This window comes from Sparus aurata, chromosome 3 (genome assembly GCF_900880675.1).
Source record: "Sparus aurata chromosome 3, fSpaAur1.1, whole genome shotgun sequence".
Taxonomy (NCBI): Eukaryota; Metazoa; Chordata; class Actinopteri; order Spariformes; family Sparidae; genus Sparus; species Sparus aurata.
In genome coordinates this window covers 30,832,540-30,856,742 of record NC_044189.1, presented here as the reverse complement: position 1 = coordinate 30,856,742, position 24,203 = coordinate 30,832,540, and the positions used below count along the sequence as shown (strand labels likewise).

The window sequence follows — 24,203 nt, the reverse complement described above, 5'->3', positions numbered from 1 at the left end:
AGAAAAGACTCACACACCTTTTGCTGATGCATGCCCACACAGACATTCTGAACTCCCTGGACGTTCGTCCCCTCATCAGAGACTTTATCTCCACGACCCCAGAGCACACCTCGACATTTTGACACCTGTAACCAGGGCACCCTGCCTGCAGCTCAAAGTAAGAGCATGGTGTCGCCACGCACCTTCATATCTATTCATGTAGTTTAACGTCACACTAGAGTATTTTTGCAAGGTGGTGGGGATGGAGATGGAGAGTGTTGTTTTGATCATGTGTTCTGTGCGTAATGGATGTGGAGACCTGTTAAATAACGTTTAAATAGTCGGAGATTATTTCCTTGTGGTTTGCGTAATAAGGTTGGAGATGTAGACGGAAAGTGTTATTTTGTGCATGTGATCTTTGCATAATGGATGTGGAGAGCTGTTCAATTACACACTTAAATAGTCAGAGACTATTTCCTTGTGGTGTGCGTCAAAGGATTTTGGAGCTAATAGAGTCGCGTGTGACATAAACGTAGATGGTGCAGTGACCCAGGTTCATGCCAGCTGACCAAATCTATTGCATTGTTATAGCGTTATTGTGAAGTTTAATTAATAGCGCATATTCATCTGAGAACTGATGATGTCTTTGTGTTACAGACCCTGGCTGTGTGCACTGAAGTGTATATGACAATAAAGTAGTAAATCTCAATCTATTTATTTATTTTTAAAATGTATTTTAAATAGGCCTATAGGCTCATAGGTTTTTTGTCCAAAAAAAACAAACAATTTTTTCACAGCACCCCCTGTTCAAAATCACTTCCAGCAGCCCTGTAGCACTGTGCTTTCATTATTATTTAATTTCTTGATAGACAGTTTATCAGTTTTTACCTCTTTCCTCGTGACTCAGTTTTCCAAACAAAGAAATCTCTTGCCGCACTGACGTTATCTCGTGCTCCATTCACTACAGTTGGACATTGGAGATTCGCACTCGTAAATGTCAAATTGGCCATAGCTTTTCTTTGAATTCGTTGCTGCCAACTGGGGTGGCAAGGCTTTCTTTTTGGGTAGCATTTGCCACCCTATGCCACCCCAGTAGATCCGCCCATGGTTCCAAGACTACTTTTATGCGTAAAAGTAATCAAGACAAGTTGGGACACCTGTAGGAATTGGTAGCACCAACTTTCAAGGCTTGATCAACCCCCATTGCTGCAGAATAGGTTTAAGTTGTTAACCCATTTCTTGCTCCCTGAAAAAGGCCTTTTTGTACAATTCTGAATGTACATTATTTTTCACCTCTAGCAGTTGAGCACTTACCTTTGTTCCATTTCAAGTTATTCAATGGACTTGAACTGCTTAAATTTAAATGAAAAACTGGAAAAATTGGGGTGTTCTAAAATTTTGAACCGTTAATGCATAAAATTACCATAAGGTTGATTTTTCACTTATGTCTCCCATCTTTTACAGTGGAGCTATGCTTGGATGACATCGCTTTATAGCCAGTATGGACAGAAAGATTGACTGAAAACACATACCTTGTATGATGTCCACATTTCTACTAAGTCTACTAAGGATTTCTCATTTCATTCAAACTACTTGTTTTCAGCAATCCATCTTTCAAATGAAACACAGCAACATTGCTATTTGGACATTTATTCAATACACTGTGTACAAAAGAGTTCAACGGAAAACATGACATGTGTATGAATGTGTACTCTGCATTCATACAGACAAAAACCTGAACCCCATGTTTGTTTAAAAAAAATATATAAAAAAAATACACATGTAGGTTGGAGGGAGCAACACAACTTTATATTCTAACAGTCCCACAAGAGACACAAAAGTTATTGTTTTCACAGAAAACACTCATTATAGCTGACCTTCAGAGCAGTTCATCATTTATCTGTCCTCTTAACACTGACGGTACAAACCTTGCTGGGTTTAGATGGGAGTGCAAAGACATAGGCAGCAGCTCTGATATCAGGGACATGTTGCTTTTTTTAGAGGACCATAGGACCAGATTTGATGCTCATGATTGTCACACCACCCACACACAAATCATCTGACGGTCAAACTGTTAGCTGCTGGGCCAGAGCACATGGAGAGAAAGCGTATATAGAACACACTGCTTCTGCTTCTTCAGTTTCTTAACATTCAGTACCGGCTGCTGCAAGAAAAAACAGAAAAGGCCGTCCATCCTTGTCAGGTCAGCAGAGCTCATTTGTAATTATAATTTCTTTTTCTTAAATCAGAATTAAGGGAAATAAAGCAGTTTAAATACTATGCAACTCTTCTTCAGGCCCAGTTTCATAAATCATAGCTGTGGATAAATTCTGGTGGCCTTTGTCTTTATAAAGTGCTTCCTAAATCTTAAGCTCACATTTTTGAGAATTGTGTAAGAAGGGAAAAGATTTGTGACTCTACTGTACAAACCTCACTGATGAAGTAACACAAATATGAAAGCAATATCACATGTAGTTACACAGTACAACAGCTAGAGTAAGAAAGGAATTCAGCTGTGTAGAAAGCTTTCTGCTGAGTAGGAGACTTCCATTTGGTCGACCATGTTAATGGTTAAATGATAGAGCAGATAGGCAGATAGCTGCAGCAGCTCAGACACAGTGGTCAAGTGTGGTGGCTTGTTTCAGTCTCAGAGTTAAAAGTGATCACAATAAAAACAGGCAGTCCATTCAATGATCATCTCATAGCCGTCAAGTCCCTCAGGTTAACTCTCCTCCCTCTTGTTTGTTCTGAAGTGGTCTCTCACCTACACAGTGACCACATGTAGACTTCAGAGTGTAGGACAGGCTCTTGCTCATTATAACAGCCTGCAGAGGTTTGATCACAGAGAATGGCTGTTCAAGAGGCCCACAGATATAGGTTGGCAGCAGTGTGGCCTAGTGTCCATGCTATGGGTGCTGGTTGTGTTGGTTGTGTTGGTTGTTGGCAGGATGGTTAGGGGGCAGTGGCGGTCCGTTTACCCCAGGGTGGTAAAAGGCACAGTTGCTTTCGTACCGGCAGCTTCCCTTCATCATGAAGTGACGACACACAGGCCTCTTGGACATGTCTGAAAGGATGAAACACAACATTGTTTCCACCACACAGAAACACATCCAGTTTACTTTTTTTTTCCATTTAGGAAACAATTGTTAGTATGTTGAAGTAGACAAGTGGCCTGAAGTTGAGATATTTTTGTCAACTGCTTTGAATGACTCATTAAGCTCAACTTTTACGTCAATGTGTCAAGTTTTTACTTCTCACGACTCCACTGCTGAGAACCATGTGAGACAGTAGAACATCAAGGATCAACTGTCAAGATTTAGTGAGAGCAGCAAAGTGGGGAGTATGACATGACTGTTGTTGTACTGATGGAATTTATTAGTTTAGGCTGGCCACCAGAGGCAGAGTGGCAATCGGGACGACTGAGAGTTTTTGCGGTCGGCCGGCTGGCAGGCCGATGGATTTGTGCGAACCGGGCCACAGATTATTTTAAAGTCTGTGTAAAGCAAATTCAGCCATTTTCCTCTAAACACGTTAAATAGGTCATAAATGTATTTTCTTAAAACATGTAAAAAGCCATTCAGCCATTTAGAATTCAATTTTGGAGGTAGGCTCACAAACTGTGTTTCAAAATTTCTGTGTTCAGGATTTAATGGGCAGGCCCCGTTACGTAACGCAGCCATGATTTGCATAAACCCGGCTCTGCTGCGGAAGCGGTATAAATACATTCAGCGCATTAGCTTAGGTGGTTTTTCCACTCGCTCTCGAGTCTCGGCTAGCATCTCTTACATAGTTTGCTGCTAGCTAACCAGTCAGCTAAACAGTCATGTCTCCTCCACATCGCTCGTGCATCTTTCCTGGATGCCACAGTGTGCAGGGTAACGGCACCGTTAGCTTATTTAAGTTTCCTACAGACTACAACATAAGGAAACGGTGGATCGATTTTGTCAAGAGGAGCTACTGTGGAGAGTTCAAAATCACCACCAACACCCGTTTCTGCAGTATCCACTTTTCCTGGTGACAATTGCTGTAACTATCGGGGGTAAAGTCTGGATTTCTGAAGAGTCCGTTGACACTGGTCAGTGGGGCCGCACCGACCCTCTCCGTCCCCGGCTTGCATCCTCCCATCCCGCCTACAGTGGGTGCCACCATCACGGCCCCCGGCATTATGTGCCCGCCACCACCCCTCTCCGTCCCGCCAAATAACAGGTGCTCTCATCTCCGCCACCATTATTACATGCCCGCCAGAGTGTGCAAGTGTGTGCTTATGTATGTTATAAGTATTGTACATTTGGGCAATTAAATGCATTTTGCTGAAGGTGCAAATCCTGAAAGTGATTTTACATCGTGCATCCTGTCATGCCCATGTAATGTTAGCAAATGTTATTGCATTTAATCATGACATGATTTGGCCTCATTCCCTGAGCAGAGCCCATCTGACAGCACAATGATAACCCACAGGTAATATTTTATGTGCACCAATAAAGCTATGACAAGGAATTATATGAAGACTGGGGTTTTATGTTTGTGTGTACTGTAAAACATGGACCGAGGGACACCTAAAATGCTAGCTCAGACAGAGTCAATATGTGAGTTATCATTTTCTGTGCGCATGCAGTATACATGATTTCATAAAGCTACTCCACAGCTCGTATTATCCCTCACAACTGATAAAAATTGGGCAGACGGAGTAATTGGGGAGCTTGTGGTAATAAAGTAACTATCAGAAAATAACTGTATGAAAGAAGTATGGAAAGTAAGTACATGGAGGACGCTCCCCTTCCGCGTGTGGGCGTGGTTCCAGCACCTCTAACTGACATGCCCCCAGCGTTTCACAGCAGAGAGAAGTGCTAGTTTTTCCATGATTTTGAGACCCAATTTTATATACTTAGCAATTTTTTTAATCTTTCAATTTTTGGCTCAGTGGTCAATGACACATGTTTCTGTGGTGTGACAAACTCATAACACAAATTTATTGCTGCTTTACACAGACTTTAAGCTAATAACTCATTAAAGATAAAATAATTTGAAGCCCTATGTCCCACATACCATTCATGTTATTGTGTCCTCCTCTGGGCCCTCCTCGTCCTCGGCCCCTGAAGCCTGGCTCTCCTCCACGGCCACGGCCTCCTCGGTGGAAGTGACCCCCTCGGTGGGGGCCTCCTCTCATGGAGTCATCTCCCCAGTAGTTGCCATTATCTCCCCGGCCCTGGCCTGGCGGTGGCCCCATCATGCGTGGGCCTCCACCGGCGTTGAAGGGTGGTCCATGGTTATGGGGGGGTGGGGGGTGGTTAAAGCGAGGCCCACCAGGTGGGTTGTTGGGCGGATAGCCACCATTCATGGGCATCTGCATGTGCATGTTCATGTTGTTCATATTGTTCATGCCTGGACCATGTCCCAGCAAGCCCTGGTTAACTAGACAGAAAGAAAACCGGTTCAACAACGTTAAGAAACACAAGGATCAGCAGAGTCATGCTATGACAACAGGAGCACAGATGGAGTTTGACGATGGATTAAGGCATATTAAATTTACCTGGTGGAGGTCCGCCCTGGTTCTGGTTCTGGGTCTGTTGCAGGGAGCCCAGTAGCTGTTTAATCTTGTCTGAGAAGTCAGGCTGCTTGATTAAGTCCTCAGTAGACTGGTTACCAGAAGCACCCTAATGATAAACAGCTCTTATTAGCTACTCAACACAGACATATTTACATTCAACTGCACAGATGCATTACACTGAGATTAAAATGTCATGAGAAGTAAAATGTGAATTAAATGGTCTTTGACTAATGAGATAAAAAGTAAACCTGGCTCCAAACAGCCAATAAACTAAGCAGATAGATAGAGGCCAATCATTGCAAAATCCAGAAATAGAAAATTTATATCCGTTTTCCACTGTCAAAAACCCCACCTAAACCTGCTGAGATCGTGCTTTTGAGTGCAATGGAAATGTGTAAATTCTGCATTTACACCTGAGTCAAATGACTCTGCAGTAGACCCGGGTTTTTATCACATCGGCTCGGCTCATCAATGACATTTCATTAATGGACACAGTGGTGGAGGTGGGGCCCCGTTCATTCCTATGAAAGCTGCTCAGTGGTATTTCAAAGCCAAAAAGCTTGACTTCCTGGCAATGAAAATACCTGGATCGCAGACTGAGACGGCTAACTTCTTGTTTAGCACCCGGCTACCTTTAATGGGGATAAAATAATTCAATCATGGATCTCTTCTAGTCTTTCCAAATGTTATTGGACCGAATGGCTCAAATTATGATGGTGAAATGAGCTGCAGCCCAGAAAAGCACAAGACAGCAATTCAGTCAGTCCTTCTTATAGAGTTACAGCCCACAGATTTGGAATACCCTGAGATCCGAAATACAAGCATTAACTAACCTTAGATTAGATTTCTATACTAAGGCAATACTATGGCTTTAACAAAGGCCAATCTGTGAACACTGAGTAACATGTTTTATAATGCATGCATTTTTGACTTTTTTTTCTTATTCTTTGCTTATTGAGTTGCTGCTTGTCTCTGTCTTTTTTATTGTTTGTTTTCATGCCTGTTTTTAGATGGTTCTGTCACGTATTTGTATTGTATTATCCGACTGTATTATTATTATTATTATTATTATTATTATTATTATTATTATTATTATTATTATTATTATTGACTGCATTATTATATATTTACCATAATAGATGAAAGCAGCTCCTGTACATTGACAGTGGGAGCCACAGGGTTGTTGACAGTGTTAGTGGCTTGTGGGCTGCGGGAGTTGTTGCTCAGGTTGCCCATGAGGTTGGCCAGGACGGGTGGTAGCTTGGAGCTCTCGTTCTGAGCCATGGCAGATCCCTGCTGTAATGTGGTGTCCATGGGCTCACCGTAACTGTCATCCAACATTGACGAGTCCTGCAGGGAAGGCCAGACAGACAGATTAGCAGGCAAGACGTTGTATACACACACACACGTATACAATGTGTTTAATAAGACAAAGAGATATGAGATGGGGTTAGGGTGTGTGAGTGAGTGTTTGGTGTACTTACCTCATCTAGAGGGATGAGACGGGGAGGCATGGGTTCATAAGGCTCTGGGTCTGGTTCATGTGGACTGTCAGGCACACTAGTGATAAGAAATGATGAGAAATCATTACCAAACATTGTAGGCCTTAACCCTTATTTCCAGACCTGCGAACTCCTCAGAGTAAAAAAGGTGACAGTGTCACCGGGGGGGCCACATTATGCTATATAAGAAATGAGACTGACAAGATGGAAGAAAGGTGCTGGCTACACTGTGTTGATGCTATGACCTGTACCCTCTTCTTGTGCACTTCTGTTTGACAGTGTGCCTGCAGTGCATGGCTGCCCTTGTTTGCATAGTTAATAGCTGTTTTTATACTGGGCAGCAAGCCGCCAATTTGGCCGTTCTTTTTGCGGCCAGGTCCGCGGATTTAGGCAGAGGGCGGTAAATTGGGGGTCTGTTCTGGTCTGCTAATTTGCCACCTCGGCGGGTACACTTTTTTCCAACTCCATTGCAATCTAAATCCAAGACGTCGATATACCGGCAATTGCGTGAAATGGGCGGAGGTGTCAATGACCTGCACTGTTGTGGGACCCACAGCCGGGGAGTTTTAAAACCAGGAAACAGCTGATCACAGCAGTCAGTCCATCACTTCATCCGTGGACGTCAAGATGAGCAACTAGACAGCTGCTGAGATCCGGGAGATGCTAGCATCATCCACACGTCTTAAAAATGAGTTGTAGAGATTTTAGAAAAGTTTGTTTTTATCGAATTCAAGGCTCCCAATAGGTGCGCACATGTTCGCGGTTCACTGATAATCTCTGGCACACGTCCATGTCCCGTCTATTTCCCCCCCCCCCCCAAAAAAAACGTTCCGGTTCTACGCGATTCACATGAATGACCCAATTGACTAAGGAAACAGTGAAATTCTTAAAAAGGTAGACATTATAGAGGGTCTATAAATAACATTTCTTATAAACACTGTCTTCAGTTCGCGGCATTGATTGCTTACATATTTTTGATCCTGGAAAAATAAAAACTTGCCAACTACCACAGAAACAGCAGGTTTAGTGTAATGTCCTACCTTTCTTTGCTGAGAAAGATCTCCTGCAGGATGCCCATCTCACGGTCCCTCTGGGTGAGTTTCTCTTTGCTGTTAGCTCCAGGGCTGACCAGGCTGCCAGCCAGTGTCAGTGGCCTTGGGGGTGTCCAGGGGACCCTCTCTTCCATGGTGTCATGGGAGAGCCGACGGGCCATCTCAAACGTCTGTCGGTCCATCATGAGCTCTCGTTTGGCAGCCTCACCAAAGTCTTTAATCTTGTTCACATTGACTATGAATTGTAAGGCAAAGTGGAATAATATCATTATTATATTTTTATGAAGAGCGATACCCTTTATGAGACCATCTTTTGCAGAAGAATCTAGGAGAATGTGACCCATACAAAACATTAAGTATTCACCATCTGGCTTACCTCTCTCTGTCTCATCCAGATCAAAGTAGAAGTAGTGTTTGAGCTGCTCCTCCTCAGCCCAGTGAACGGTCTTCTTCTTCTTGCCCTTTTTGGTCAAGCTTTCCTCTTCTCCACGTGGTTCTGCCAGGGCATTAGGCTTCTCGCCTACAAACAATAAGAGACAAAAGAAAGAAAAATGTTAGGATATTCAGAACACATTAAACACAAGACAACAAACAAATGTCAAAGAAGCTCATTATACATCATTATCATCAAGAATCAAATAGGTGAGTTTGAAAGGTCCATACCATTGTCAGAGACTTCAGGGTCTTCAGACGGAACAGGGGTCCCAGGTTGCTCCACTTCCTGGTTTTCATCAGCAGGAGTGTTGGAAGCAGCAGTTTCTGGAGATGGTGGTTTGGCAGAAGATGAAGAATACGTAGAAGGTTTGCTATCAAATGGATTCATCTGAGGACGAAAAAGACAAACAGAGTGAGTCAACTGGTTTAATGCAAGTTTTAAATTTAAATGTATATGTAAAAAGACAAAGTTGTTAAACCCTAAGAGGTTAAAGTCTTGGATGAGGAAACAGATTGGTGCTCTGATGTGAAGTGATGTTGCAAATAAGTGGTCAAATAGCTGAATCAGAGTGGAGATTATTATTAAAACAGCAAAGGGCAGGTTAAAATTCAGAAAAAAATACAATAATACATAATGATACAATTAAATATAAACTAATAAATAAACATCAAAATTTAAAAATGTTCTGAAGATCTCCTGGACTGACAGTGGCTATAACACATGCTGATACCAATCTACTGAGATCAGTCAGTACCTTGTTAGATGTAGGGGAGACCACCTTGGTATTAGGCGTAGTACTGGTGCCAGCTTTCTTCTTCTTGATCTTGATCCCAGGCACTGGGGCAGAATTCAGGGCATCTAGGAACCCTGTGCACTCTATTGCTGCAGTGAGGACATAAGAGTTCAATGAACACTTACACCTGCTACATCACTATCATCTCTTTAAAACAGAATTAAATGTATGCTTGAACTTACGTTGTGCTGGAATGAGCTTAACTTTGATCTCCTTGGCTGAGTTCGAGGGGGTATTTAGAGGTTTGTATTTTTTCTCAAGAGGCGGAGCATCTGATGGACCGGAGCTGTTGAACGATAATAAAGATTAACATACAGAAACATGTAACGACGTCTGACAAATTAAAGGAAAAACCTGAATAAATGACAAATTCAGATTCCACACAGGTGCAATGCACTGAAAATTCAGCAGTTAACATCCGATCATGCTCTGTGGAATGTATCAAAATGATGAGCAGGCCCGGTTGATTCTGATTTTGAATCAAGATGTGAGTGACTTTAAAAAATGTTCATGGCAGGAAGACAAATGGCAGGAGCTTTACTCACAAAAGACTAGCTAATGTCTGAATAGGAACAGGTCATGTGGCTTATTCAATGGCTTAAGAGTATGCAGTTACAAGATCTCAACCCACTCTAACATAAGTGGGATCTTTTGGATCAACTTGTTAGACAGCGCTCTCCACCATCTCCACCTTTCATCCCTCAAGTACAGTTTCAGAGTCTTGTAGAATAATTGTCACGGTGAACTGAAGCTGTTCTGGCAGCATGTGGAAGCCTAACACCTGACTGTGACGCTTTATGTTGTATTTCCTTTAATTTGCCATGTGTCTTCATCACTATCAACCACAACCTCAGGGCAGTGAGGTATGAGGCAGTTACATTAATACACCACAAGATAGTGCTGTGGTGGTACTAAGGCAACAAGGCACATGGTACAGTACCTTGGCCTCTTGAGAACCGGAGGCTTGATGTTGTATTTGTCACCGAGCTGTGGGGCAGCAGGTGTCTTCTTAGGAGGGGCTGGGTTAGGAGTGTCCATCTCTAGTCCTACATACAGAAAAAGTATGAGTATTTCATACAGAACTTCAAAATCCAAAATTAAAGGCCATCAGGTTCAGCTTACCTATGGAGCGAATCTTTGTGTGGCTGGGGGCATGAGCTTTAGGTTTCTCCTTCTTCCGCTCCTCCTCTCCACTCTTTTCCTTCACATCCCTCACAGATACCTTGCTCTCCTCTTTCTTCTTTTTCTTATCTAGAAGACAATTACAAAATGTGTTACAACCTGGTGTGATGAGGAGACAGCGTAAAACAGAGACATAAGTTCAAAAAGAGAAATGGTCTATCTGTACCGGCAGGAGAGTTGCCACTGCTCGAGACACTCTGGGATCGGATCGTAGCCATCCAGCCATCTACCAGCACGGATGCTAACTTTCTCAGATCTGCAAATAAAAGACAAAAATATTAGCTGGATACATGCTGCTCCCTCCAAAAGAGTTTAGATTTCAGATGCACAAGAGCAAACTGACCTTCAGTATCTGCACTCTTGCTTAGCTGCTTCACCAGCTTAGCTGTGTTGTTCTGGGAGAAGATAAAAGCATAAAAAGCAGGTTCGATTGTGCTGCTGCTTGTATGAGATACTGGAGCTGTGTTCTAGGTCATAAACTGAAGACAGTACCTGTTTGAGGTGGTCCACTTTGAGAGGCAGCTTCTGGAGTGTGAGCAGAATTAGCTGCAGCAGGGGGGTGTTGTTGGTGGTTTTAGAGTAGGTGAGCCAGGAGTTGAGCAGCCTGTATCCTCCAACCCTGATAAACCTGAATGAAAACCGCAATTTATTCATAAAATAAAATGTGTACTGCAAATGAATGGAAGAAGCACATGATTTCAACAAATAAGTATTTCAATACATTGAGGTTAACATCAAACTATTGTATTCATTTCCACCACGCAGTAGTTACAAAGAGTTAGTGACGAAAAACATGTCATAAAACAATATTCTATGAACTAGTCTGCCAAAACCAAGGTATAGTACTTTTAAAGTCTGAAGAAAAATCCTGCTCCCGCTGTTATGGGTTAGTATTTATTTCACAGTAGAGAAGTGTAAAATTGCAAGAGAATTTTTATTAGAGCCATTTTACTTTGTTCTTGTCCACACGCGGCCATTTTAAATTTAGGATTGAATTCTCCACTCATTCATTTTAGCAACATTTAACTTTTTTTCTTTAGATTTTTTTTTTTTTCGGCATAGACACCTTTATTAAGCAGTAGACATTGAGGAAATACGGGAAAGAGAGGGGGATGTGACATGCAGCAAATGACCTCCGGCCGGAATTGAACCGGGGTCGGCTGCGTATATGGCACGCGCTTTAACCACTCAACCACCTGCGCGTCCGAGCAACATTTAACTTTGACAACATTTAATTTTAAAAGATCTATGGTAAAAGCTAGTAAGCACAATGCAGACCTTGACCTATGTGAGTTGTTGTAATTAAGAGTTTAGACCTCTTTTACTTCAATGGAATGTTTTCATAGATGTAAGAACCCCTGCGTTAATAACATCATTAATATGCCCTTAATATATTTTAGTGAAGACAAAGACTTCATATATAAAGAACACTAAGTGAAGTAAGGCCTACCTGTTAAGCACATCATGGGATTTCGTTTGCAGCAGGATGTTAAGATACATACATCTACTGACCATCTTCGTAGAAGCTTTCATCAGGCTGCATTGAAAAAGAGAAAAAGTGGTAAGACACCATGGTGTAGGAGTTGTAACTTAGTTGTTTAAGCTTACAGTAAAAGCACAAACCAATATCATGTCTCCTTTTAGTTTCTTACCTAAAAACCTTTGGGACTCCCTCCAGGCTGCGGAGCTCTCCATCTTTTCCCAACAGAGCCTCGACCCCCTTCAGAATCTCTCTGGGGTCGACTGGTCCCCCGGCCATATCTGAAAAACACACATCACACACTATAACTCATGTCAAAAGGACACAGATATATTACATTTATAATACATATGGTCAATCTTGTCTACAGTAGACATATTTAAGTGCTGTTTACTGAGGACTGTTTGCCCACCAGAGAGAAAAGGTAGCTCCATGCTACAGAATTCCACCCAAACTGTCATTATTGTTTAAAAAAGGCCCACCAGGGCTACAAAAACCAGTTCACATTAATCACCACAGGATCAAAACTGTATCAGGCTAACAAGGTCACCACAGAGCCAGACTCTACTTAGTGCTAAACACCATCCAGATTATATTTTGAATCACCTCATTTCAGTGATTTAATGGTTGACAAGACCAACCCATTTACATCAAGGTCAAAAGAACTGATGCACAACACCCCAGTCAGGAGATCAATACCATGAGACAGCCAACAAGGGTTGAGTAGCCCTAGCTACAAGCCAACTAACAACATAGAAAATTAGGGGCAGACCACCTTGATCAACTATTCAGTACATTATTTGATTGTCACGCTTAGAAAGACAGAACTAACTGACATGATAACTAAAGTCAGCAGCATGTTCTTCCAGCTACCAGCATGCTGCTGCTCTGGTAGTCAAACATCCACAGTGAATAATGGCTTCAGTGTGCTGCCTCATACTTAAGATGTTTGAAAAGGTTTGTGAGGCAAGCTTCACACCAGTTGAGCAGGGACAAGGGCAGGACGCTATAACTTATTCTTCAGTGCCAGTGTTTCCTCGTTCACTTGCAGGACATGACATATAGTCTGTTCAAATAGACAGTTGTGTGTATGTGGGCCAGCATTGTTTATTCCAGTTCAAAGTCTGATTCAACAGGCTGCTATGCAGACAACAAAAACGCTTGTTTGAAAAATGGCCATAAAGTGTTAACAGTATAAACATTCTTGGTTTATTTGCATAACTTTTTACTTTATCTGTTTGGCTGATCATATCAAACGCACTTATTAATATGTATTCAATATCTATGACTACTGTTACTATCATTATTAGAAATATAAGTCTTATATTCAAACAATTCAAATACAGACCAAGAAGAAAGGTAAAAGTTTGATTATAATAAAAGTAACCAAAGAGAGGAATTTTTGCAAGAAATGTTACTGATATTGATTTATCCATTTTTTTTAATAGCACAACTCTATCACAATTATGGACATTTGTGCAAAAATGCAACTCAAACAAGGAGAATGGACACAGAAACATCAATAGTACCTTATCAGCCAGTTCTTCACTTATTAATATGGTATCTGATGAGACGATGAATGATCCATTTAAAATTGTGCACACCAATAAATTAAAGTGTGATTGAAGGTAACTGTATGAAGGATGTAATGCTTGAAAACTGTAGAATTAGAGTCCTGCAAATGTGATTATCAGCCTTAAAGCATCCCTATACTAGACTACAGTAGTGTTAATGACATCAGTGGCAACTGTTCCGGAGGGTAAAATTCAGACCACTTACTGCCACCTAAGGGTTACTTTATTTTTTACACACTGGCACTATACTGTCTGTGTTGTTACACAATAGAGAAATGCATTACAAATTACTACATTTGTTAGTGCAACATTACATGACAATGATTTGAACTGCTATACATTAATATGTTAAACAAGCTCATCGCTGAAAGGTGTTTATGACTTATAATTTCACCACATATGAATTATCTTTGAAAAGTCTATTGTGATCCATATAATACGGCCAATACACTGGCCTTCATGAGTGTCTTCACTTCCATTCACTTTAAATAATATGATGACAGTCTTCTATATAGTCTTCCAATAGTTCCGGATTGAACAGCTTAGACTCAGCCTTGTTTAGACATGCACTTGTTTCTTCCATGTTTATGCATTTATAATGTTAATGTTTCCGTGGCAGGTTGTTAATTCATGTACAGAGCCTGCAATTCTGGTGGAATTCAATTCATTGGAAATGTCATGATGTGAGGAATCTGTTAGGTCTTACCCGGGTAACTGTTGCAGTAGAAGTTTTATATAGTCTCAGAACTCCAAAACACTGCAAATAACCCAACTCCTGTAAATGTCACAATTGTTACACATATACACAAGGTCAGTGTTAAACATGGCTCTGATTCCTGGTTCAATTGGGGAGAGAACATTATTTGTGTTAAGTCATACTGTGTCGTTATTCCATATACCACTGGTACATTATAGCAAAACAATCTGTGGCTGTGCTCAATGACCAAGCCCTCTACAACAACAATGTATTACTACAATTTGGATTTCGGTTGCGCAACAACATACGTGAGGCAACGAGGAATATTCATCAAGGAAGCCCGGATTAATCAAGTATCAGTGTAAAACGCCCTCGGTTATATAAGGTCAGGTCAGGAAGCCTATAAATGGCTTGCGCTTAGCCTGACATCTGTCATTGCTGAGAACATGCCTGCTCCTGTGGCTAAGCAGCTTGACTTGACAAAGAAAAGTGAGCTTGGAGCTGACTGCTTCTCAGAGCCCTCCCTCCATTAACCACTTCGACGACGACAAACCAATCTTTGCACAACCAACAATGGCTCATAGCAAAGATCGTACTGGGTGACAGAAAAACAAGACGACGTGCACCAGATATCTAACGAACCATACGTGTATGTCGCTCGGACAAAGAAATGGACATCAATGTCTATTTGCTCTGCATTTCAGTTTCGATATAAAAAAAAAAAGAGAAAAAGAAATACAGAAAACTCCCAAATAGTGCTCCGAGAACACGGCTAGCCCCCGGATCTGTCCGAGGTGAAGAACAAACCACAACCAATCCACCACATTTGTCAATCCCGACTGTTTGTGCTTCGAAAGACCACTTCGCTTGAATCATCCTGCAATCTTTATCCACAGATTGCCGAGTACGTGATGCGGGCTTTCGGGAAGTCCCTGTGCTATAATTATCGACTTTTCAGCACACACACAGTGCTTCATAAAATGTCCACAATCCTCAAACTAAGGCAATCTTTATGTATAGATTGCGGTGGGTGTTCGTTCCATGGAGCAGCCCCTACAAAACAAATCTGGTAGGCAAAAAGTCCGACTTCATGAGCTGGAATTTTCTGTCTATGCCTATGGCAATCTTTATGAGTAGATTGCTTATGGTTATTTTACAAATTTGTTGGCTATATTACAATTTTATTTATACAATTCGCCCAGTCCAGTCTCACACACAAAGAAACGGAGCATTGTGCCTCCGTCCACTTTCCTGTGTGAGCTCATACTATCACATTGTCTATGCTCAAATTGTTTACCAAGCTAACTCACGGTGTCTGCTAGCCAGCTACCGCTAGCTGGCCTATTATCTACGACTATTTTCTTTTGATCTCGGTTCAACTTAACTTCAAAATCAACTTACTATTGATAATATAGATCCTCAGCGCCTCGGGTATATTAGAGTGTGCTTTTCAGGCACTTATATCTCTTATTTCATCAACTTCATATCGTCAACCTTCAGGGTTTTAATATCAACTGAAATACTTCTTATGGGTGGGGCTGTGAAAGCTAAAGGCTAGCCTTTCCTTCGGGAACAAACTGGAGGCAAAAATAGTAATCAAATGTCCATTACTTGAAGAAAAAAATATGAATTTGAGTAGAGTTGTTCAAAGTCCTCGACGATTCAGTCTTCGGCAAAGCAAATTCATACCTGCAAAACACACAGAAAACACACATTTAATTTCAATTCTGACTAATTTCGTCGTCCATCGTCTAGATCAAAGTCCACTGATCTTTTGTTTATAAATTCAGAAGGAATTTCGCTTTAAAAAATGTTGAATATTGAAAATAAGCCTTGTTGTCTTTCTGACTTCACTTACCTTTGACCAAATCCAGGAATGAGCTCGGAGAGGAGGGACTTAATTTTTATACTGGGTGACGATTTTTACGTCATGGCCTGCGTTTTCCTCCGTATTTGCTTAAACAAAATGGTGGATAACCGACCTATTCTCTCCACTCAAGGGCATAATGGCGTTCCTCTCATATTGGGAACTCAGAATTGTAACTACTCCCTTGATTCAACTTGATTGTATTGTATAGTTATATTATTAAACAGATAACAGAGAACACCAACGCGTTTTGTTGATTAAACTGGGTTTTAGTAATTATTCATTTATACATTTAGTTAATATTATTTCTTCAAAATGGCGACTGTTCTGTCAGGGCCGTGGTCATGCGTAACCATGGGTGGTAAGTAACACACGACCCGCGAAACGTCTCGCGAGAGTGATCATTTAAATCCAACAGTGATAACCAAACCCTAACCAGGCGTTTTTGTGCCTAAACTAAAACAGATTTTAACCACAGCACTGTCACATCACCTACAACCAATCAATGATTTACTCTTTCCTATTGCCAGTTTTCCATATTTTTATTATTATTTAGTTACTTAGCTTTCCCTGCTCTTACATTTCTTTATATTGTTGTTAATTCAGTTGGGTATGTTTTATTTATTAAGCCTCAAAAATAACAACCACTGCTAGAGCACTTTGCGTTAAAATATACTCATTGTATAGCTGTGAGCCGTTTGAGAGTATTCTGTTATGTATCATGAATAAAGTTAAAAAAAAAAAAAAAAAAAATCACTCACGACCTCACTGAAAGAATAATGGCTGCCCCCATCCAGCGCACCGTGAGGATTTTGTTCCGTCTATCGTCTTCAACTTTACAGCCATTACGACAGTATCCGGTACTACATGTTGTTAATGTATATATCAAACGGTTGACTTATTTTTATAGAGGCTATGCAAATGTTTTTTGTTGTTGTTTTTTTTATTTGAAGTTGGACGAAACGCTGGACGCTGCCGTGTATGGCGTTTATTCGCTAGTTAGTCAATGCTAACTGAACCATGTCTTGCACAGTATAAAATCACTCTCTGGAGAATGTAATTCAAGTAGAACTCTTAACAACTTGTCAGTAGCGATATGTTATCGGTAATATACAGAACACTATTATTTCACCCACTTGTGTTATTGTCCCCGGCTTACCGGAGATCACTAGTGCACAAGCAATATAGCTAATTACGGTGTCCGAAAGGCTTCGTGCATCCATTTTAGCTCTAGTGGCACCTTTCATTTTACACTTATGACAGCAGGTGGTGCATTATGAAGGTGTTTTGGATGTTGTGATGATAACAGTGGTGAGGGATTGTCTTTTGCGTTCAGTCCATTTTGCAGAGGCTCCCTGTAAGAACATGCCCGGGTCTCCCTCTGCTTGTACCTCCAAGTCACTTTTACTGCAAAGCAGCATCACTTCATGAGGATGCAGTTCAGGCTGCTGAGGCACTCTCTCGCTACAAGGACAGGCCCTGGGATTACCTGGAGAGTGAAGGTATGTTAAGGAAAATCAAGTCTCATTGTTGGCAGTAATGTCTGGTTTTACAGTAGTATTTACAGTAGTATTAATTTCTCCTGACAGAGTACATTGAAAGGTATGGAACCAGTCCAGTGTGGGAAGGATACAGGAGGAACCACAAGGGAGGCATTCCGCCACAGAAGACTCGCAAAACCTGCATAGTAAAATTTTGATTTTTAATCCACCTTGCATTTGCTCCTTGTATCAGGTATGTAATTTCATTTTACATAAATTCTGTTTCTGTAGAGAGGAGACAAGATATGTGGGAACCCCTGTCCAATTTGTCGGGATCCAAACATCATTATCCACCATCAGGTTGGTTGGCATCACTGTAATGGTCTCAACGGACATCAAACACACATACACCATTGATTTACACTGCATTGCTGTGTTCTATTATACATTTGTTTTCATTTTTATTCATTCATATTCATATTTGCGATAATACCTTTTAACTTAAAGGAGAACGCCGGGTTAAAAATGGCTGGCGTTTTCCTTAAAAAATAATGTTTCAAAAAGGAGAGAAAGTTAAACAATGTCAAAAATTCTTTTCCTTTCAGTTCAAAAATAAATCTCTTACCCAGAAAAAAAAGGATTACTGTTTATGGGCACATTGACAACACAATGTGCCCTCAAACAATAATTTAAAAAATGATTCTTAACTGCCCCGTAATTGCCTCTGGAAAGATGAACAAAGATTGGTTTCCGTCCTTTGCAGCTTGTGACCTCTAAGAGTGTCAAGTTGGGGACTTGTGTCATGTTTCAGATGTTCACAGAAGTTATTAACATCCAAACATCAGATGGTTATATTCAAAAGTAGGTCTAATGACCAATATTTCACAACAAAAGCAAAGATGTGAGAAAAGTGCAAAAAATTAAACACAGACTTGTGTATTAGAACTCTTCCAATACTTATCTCATGAGCCCTCAGATTTATCTGGTGACCTTTTAGAGGGGCCTAAACCCTAGATTGGGAACCACCGGACTAAAGTAGATAACTTTATACAAAGTAGTTAAAGCTAGCTCCACGTCAAGCGGCTACAACAGTAAAATGCTGCATACAGATTGATGCATCAGTATTAATAATCGCTCTAATAATGTCAGATGGAATAATAAAATATATCAGTCACGAGGGACATTTTACTGCGTATAGAGTACTTCTACTTTTTACACTTTTTGCTAATGTTACTGATAATACTGCTGTGCATTTACTTGTTATTTTTACATTGTTGTCTGTAAACAATATGAGTTCTTCTTCGTTCCACTGTTAAATAGTAATTTTCTTCAAGTTCCCTTACAGAGGGACTGGGATCATATGTTCAAGAATAGTCAATGTTGGAGGGGTGTGTTTGTGAAAACAGTTAAATGAAGAAATCACTGGTTTTGAAATGAATAAAGAGTTTTCAGATTTCTAAGTATGAGGGCAGAAACATTTGTAGTTAAAAAGAACAGTTCTGAATCAATTCATAGTTGGCATCAGCGTTTATTTCTGTTGGCTTTAAATGGCTGTAGCTTGCTGCATTATGCATAACAGCTTATTGCCTCATTTCCCCTCATTCAGTGTACTCAATTCTGTCTTCTCTTTTAGAATGTGAAATTGCTTCAGCAGTTCATTAGCCCCCACACTGGGATGGTGTATGATTCCACTCAAACTGGTAAGAAGTCAAGATGTCATCAGAGTGAGCTCTTGTAAATCCAGTTGATTATTACCAGGTGGCTCATGATTTGATGCTTCTGTTGTCTCCAGGAGTGTGTATGAAACAGCAGAAGAAGCTAAATGAGGCAATCACCACAGCACAAGATCATGGTATGTAAGACCATTAAGATTCAAAATATAGAGTGCTCAACTATAAACAGCCCCTTTAAGGTCCTCTTCAGTGGTGTGCAGAACAATACAAAAGTATTGATACTTCTGATCCTAAATGTTTCTGTCGCAGGATTGATTTTCTTATTTAACTCAGTCACTTGGTCTAAATGTGTAATTTGTCATCAGCGTTGACAAAGACAATAGAAGGTTTAACTGCATTATCACTATTTAACTCAATCATACACAGTTGGTAAGACCTGCTTTCCCTTCCGCTTGTCATAGTCATATGCCAAGTGTGGTTCTATAATGCACAAACTCACTGACAAGAGAGAGGACATTGATGATGGCCGACTGTAAACGCAATCACATGTGGAACATAATTAGTCCTCAAAACGACGATACTGTATGTGATGTATGTGGGAGAACTATGAGGTAGTGTGGCAACATCACAAACCTCGTCAAGCATCTAAGATTTATCACAATGCAAAATATGACGAGGTTATGTAGCGACAATATTACATTACCACTACATGCCACTATAGCCAACACATCTCCTGGACATTACCCCAGAATTCAGTTCTTACACATTCAAACTGGAAAAACTTGTTGGAGCAATGACTCATGGGACTATACCCACCACACTGCGGAAAAAGGTGGTTATCAACTTGTTGAACTAGAGCAAATTGGATTTTACTGACTGAGTGATGTCTACCCACACCAACCTGAAGGGATTTCTTTGTTAAATTTGTTAAAAATTCTCATCACATGATCAAAGTGATTTTTTTTTCCAGAACCAGTCAGGTATCACAAGGGGTGTCATTGGTAACCAATATTAATAATTACTGTGATATTCAAAAAATGAAATATTTTTATAATAATAATAATACTTATGTTAATATCGTGAATAATACGGCACCTCTCCAATTGTTTTTGTTTCTTTCTATTCCCACGTTACAGTAGGTGGTGGCCAAGAGCCTTAACACTAGTTGCCTGCCACCATACACAGAAAAAGAAGAAAAAACTGTAATGCCAGTTTACTGTTAGCTAGCTAGTGTGTGGCTGCAAGTCATTGATTTACCACTGCTGTGCAAAATGATGTCGAAACGACAGACAGGCCGGCACATCTGGACAATGCAATTTCACTCCATTCTTATTTGCAAAACTGCTCAAGCTTTGTCAGGTTGCACAAAAAAAATCTATCTCCCAATCTTCTACCAGCTCTGCTGTTTGAAGCTTTTTAACTCATTCATAGGTGTCTTGGTGGCTCCGTCACTCAGTTTGTGTGGAAAGCCTGCTCTAGGCAGATTTACACATGTGCCATATTCCTTCCATTTATTAATTATTGAGTTAACTGAACTCCATGTTTTCCACTGTTTTTGTATCCATCCCCTAGATTAAAATTTCACTAACCTTTTCACAGAGTTTCTTGGAGTGAATATTTGTTTGGCCTTTTTTTGACAGGACAGTTGAAGAAATGACAGGAAAAGGGTTGAGAGGGGGAGTGACAGGCAGCAAAGGGCCCCAGGCCGGGACTTAAACCAGGGGCCGCTGCAGCGAGGGCAAAGCCCTCTGTACATGGGACGCCAGCTCAACCCACTGAGCTAAATGGCGTGTTTTGTCTTTATAGCGTAATTGTAGCCACAAGTACTGATTAAGAGTGACTGGACCTTTAGACACAGGTGGCTGTAACAAAGGTGTAATACTACAAGCACTTGAGACACATTCACAGGTGATCTCCATTTCACTAATTGTTAGACTGCTATCACCATTGGCTGGACCTCTGTTGAATTAGGTCAGTTAATTTAAAGGGGGTGAATACTTGAACAATCACTTATATTACATAATATATCTTTAATTAACTGACATGAGTTTGTAGAAATGTGTTCTCACTTAGAGAAATTGTCAAAAAAGCCAAATAATATTGACAGCGATTCTATTTATAAAAGGGGGAAACATCCAAGGCAGTCAACAATTTTTTATAGGCACTTCATATTGCTATAATACCATTATCATGGATTATTTTTACAATAATCATCCAGTGAAAAACTGACATTCTTAAAGTCCTAGTATCATACTAACAACCTTTGTCCTGTTTTAGGCTTGCTTCCTTTTCAGATTCCATTTGTGGAATATTCAGGCGAGGACTACTCCAATTCCCATGATGCTGTGGGGACAACACCTTCTCCCCCATCCTTAACCATTGGTGACACTTGGTATAAATGGTACAGTGAAATGACACCTGATGAAAATCAAGTGGCTAAAGTCAAGAAGACGTACAAGGCTTACCTGAAATGATCGAAACTACACAACCAGTCCTGTTGACTGTGCTGTGATACTCTTTCCAATAATGCAATAACTAACTGCAAGTCTTTGGTCCGCTATACATATGTACATGTCTATTGGCTTATGTGGCTCAGGTATTCAAATAAAAACCTCACACATGAAAACTTGTATTTATTTTATTGTTTCACTTTAGTAGATCACAACCACCGATAATAATCCAGACATTTTCACCTCCCTCTATATTTATGGAAATTAATAATGGGATCAACACTGCAGTATCTGACATTCAACCCTTTAAAGACCATCCAGAAGAAATCAACATTTTTTATTATTATTAATGTGGAGCAAGGTTAGCATATGACTGATGGACACTGTAATTCTGTAATGTGTCCTGACAGCGGCTCAGTGTGATCATGGGTTGACCTTGTTGACCATGGTCTCTCCTAAGGACTCCAGCACCTCCCGCTTGTAATCATCAAAGTCTCCATCGATCTGGTTAATCGAGTGGTCCTCCACTACCCACAGCTGACACTGAGTTTCTGTGATGAGCCGGGCATCGTGACTTACAATAATCACAGCTGGACAAGAATGGAAAGTATGTTAGTAATGTCAAGCAAACCAGTACACAGATGTTTAAATAAATGGGAAACTGCTCTACCAGTTACCAGAACATTAGCGTCTCTCTTTAGGCATCAATCATTGACAACATGCAGCATATGTCTATACAGAGCTTTTACACACTTCCAACACCGAGCTTCATCAGAACATTCTAGGATCATATTACCCAATTGTAGCTTATCACAGATAAAACTACAATTGAATGCTTTTCCACTGAGAAAAGTATCAATGAAGTGTGAGGAATGACAAATTACTAATTTAATGCAATTTTGACAGAAGATATTGTGAGTAATTCACATCAAAATTACAAGACACTTAGTCATAGTAAGCCAAAATCACTTTACCTCAATTTTGGCTTACTATTGCAAAATCAGAGCTTAACTCTTTATTGAGTTTGTTCATCTAATATCTCATTAATCTAAATTTTTCTTTTCCTGATATAAATGTCTTCCACTATATATGAGCTGATCAGTAACAGTCAATGTCAGAGAAATGTCAGATAATCGTTGATAAATACTAAGTTTATAGTTAATTAAACTTTGGTTAATAGTGATTTAAACACCAGATGCAAGTTTATAATGGCCATCCAAATGTATATAAATGAACTACACAGTATTTATTAACCATTTACAAAGTATTAAAAAAGAATCAGTTGTAACGTTACAATAAACAACTGTTTAAAGGATTAGTTATCTTTTTTGCCTCTCTAACATAATTTGAGGACATTTGTCACTTCACACAGCTTGTACCAATTTGGTCAGTTCCTCTCAACAATAACCACACTTTGATGTGTAGAATCAGTGTCATACCCCTTTAAGGTCATGCCATCTCCCCCTCTTAACTATGCAGAACCATGAAGACAGGCATTTATTGTACAAGTTTAAAGGGATAGTTCGGGTTTTTTGAAGTGGGGTCATATAAAGTACATATCTATAGTCGATCTGTTCCCTACCGTAATCACCGATCAGCGCAGCCTCAGTTTGGAGAAGTAGAGAGCCGCTCCAGCCCAGACGCTGAGGTTTTTTACTGCAGTGAACGGGGTCCAGCGAAAAAGTGAAATTAACCACCTAAAACAAAGCTCACCTAAAAAAAATCTATATCAGTTCAAGTGTACGTTGTATAGGTACGCACTAGCGTAACTGGGCAACAGCTGATTCGCGAGCGGCGAAATACAGCGCGAGGCCCAGCTGCTGGACGAGAGGTTTACTTTCGATAAAAACGAAACTTAACCATCCGTATCCTTCCTCATTAGCGTTCATGCGTAGGGATACGGGGGTTCTGCGGTTGAGAAAATGTAGTGCCAAAAGAAAGCGCGGTCTGACGGCGATGTAAAGCTAAAACCTTGTTTTAGGTGGTTAATTTCGCTTTTTCGCTGGACCCCGTTCACTGCAGTACAAAGCTGAGCGTCTGGGCTGGAGCGGCTCTCTACTTCTCCAAACTGAGGCTGCGCTGATCGGTGATTACGGTAGGGAACAGATCGACTATAGATATGTACTTTATATGACCCCACTTCAAAAAACCCGAATTATCCCTTTAAGAATCAATAAATGCATTTTTTTCTCTCCACAACAATGCCATGTGCCTGTCTATTTTTTAAAGTATGCTGTGGCTCGCCTACACTAAGAATACTGTGGAGCAGACTTGATCCTTATAATCACATGAGTGATTTGAATGATACTCACTGTTAACAGGCTCAATGAGTTTACAAACTGTTGTATGGATTCTATGTGGTCAGTTTTAATTATCACTTTTTTGTGAATCCTGCTTTTCCTTATGGAGAAACTTTTTTTGAATAAACTTTATTTTTCAATCACATTTATCACATATTATAATGTGCAGCGTAGTGAAACTGGTACTCT

At 40.4% G+C, this 24,203-nt stretch overlaps 3 protein-coding genes across 9 annotated transcripts in view; 1 reads left to right on the top strand and 2 right to left on the bottom strand.

Moving 5' to 3' along the window:
• Positions 1-1,613: 1,613 nt before the first annotated feature.
• On the bottom strand, positions 1,614-16,059 carry ppp1r10 (protein phosphatase 1, regulatory subunit 10). 3 transcript variants are annotated; one of them, XM_030412364.1, is made up of 18 exons: positions 15,645-16,059; positions 12,145-12,253; positions 11,943-12,029; positions 10,985-11,120; positions 10,836-10,887; positions 10,659-10,748; positions 10,433-10,561; positions 10,251-10,356; positions 9,493-9,596; positions 9,272-9,399; positions 8,745-8,904; positions 8,458-8,601; positions 8,070-8,316; positions 7,012-7,087; positions 6,659-6,877; positions 5,510-5,633; positions 5,026-5,391; positions 1,614-3,043 (listed from the first exon to the last, which is right to left on the bottom strand). In XM_030412364.1, exons 2-18 carry the CDS (start codon positions 12,249-12,251, stop codon positions 2,886-2,888), a joined length of 2,433 nt encoding a protein of 810 aa, XP_030268224.1. In that variant the 5' UTR covers positions 12,252-12,253; positions 15,645-16,059; the 3' UTR covers positions 1,614-2,885. The 3 variants fall into 3 exon arrangements, with proteins under 3 accessions (XP_030268224.1, XP_030268226.1, XP_030268225.1); XM_030412366.1 differs by having other exon boundaries at positions 15,855-15,952; XM_030412365.1 differs by lacking the exon at positions 15,645-16,059 and adding an exon at positions 14,253-15,122.
• Positions 15,202-21,890, top strand: mrps18b (mitochondrial ribosomal protein S18B). 4 transcript variants are annotated; one of them, XM_030412369.1, is made up of 7 exons: positions 15,202-15,312; positions 17,447-17,612; positions 17,700-17,797; positions 17,883-17,951; positions 19,225-19,291; positions 19,384-19,443; positions 21,542-21,890. In XM_030412369.1, exons 1-7 carry the CDS (start codon positions 15,256-15,258, stop codon positions 21,736-21,738), a joined length of 714 nt encoding a protein of 237 aa, XP_030268229.1. In that variant the 5' UTR covers positions 15,202-15,255; the 3' UTR covers positions 21,739-21,890. The 4 variants fall into 4 exon arrangements, with proteins under 4 accessions (XP_030268229.1, XP_030268230.1, XP_030268228.1 ...); XM_030412370.1 differs by lacking the exon at positions 15,202-15,312 and adding an exon at positions 16,212-16,282; XM_030412368.1 differs by lacking the exon at positions 15,202-15,312 and adding an exon at positions 16,831-16,970.
• The window catches only part of abcf1 (ATP-binding cassette, sub-family F (GCN20), member 1), a 54,454-nt gene continuing 52,135 nt past the window's right edge, over positions 21,885-24,203 (bottom strand). For both annotated transcript variants that reach the window (XM_030412362.1, XM_030412361.1), the window contains one exon: positions 21,885-22,304. In XM_030412362.1, coding sequence (XP_030268222.1) covers positions 22,138-22,304 — 167 coding nt within the window. In that variant the 3' untranslated portion in view covers positions 21,885-22,137. The remainder of the gene's footprint in view (positions 22,305-24,203) is intronic.

Coding starts and splice junctions, on each gene's coding strand:
- ppp1r10 (XM_030412364.1), bottom strand. CDS start 12,251: ATGGCCGGGGGACCAGTCGACCCCAGAGAGATTCTGAAGGGGGTCGAG. Junction 10,888..10,984: donor AAGTGGACCACCTCAAACAG/GTACTGTCTTCA, acceptor ATCTTCTCCCAG/AACAACACAGCTAAGCTGGT. Junction 5,634..6,658: donor AGCTGCTTTCATCTATTATG/GTAAATATATAA, acceptor GTTTATCATTAG/GGTGCTTCTGGTAACCAGTC.
- mrps18b (XM_030412367.1), top strand. CDS start 16,890: ATGGCTGCCCCCATCCAGCGCACCGTGAGGATTTTGTTCCGTCTATCG. Junction 16,989..17,446: donor CGGTACTACATGTTGTTAAT/GTATATATCAAA, acceptor TTTTGCGTTCAG/TCCATTTTGCAGAGGCTCCC. Junction 17,952..19,224: donor ACATCATTATCCACCATCAG/GTTGGTTGGCAT, acceptor CTTCTCTTTTAG/AATGTGAAATTGCTTCAGCA.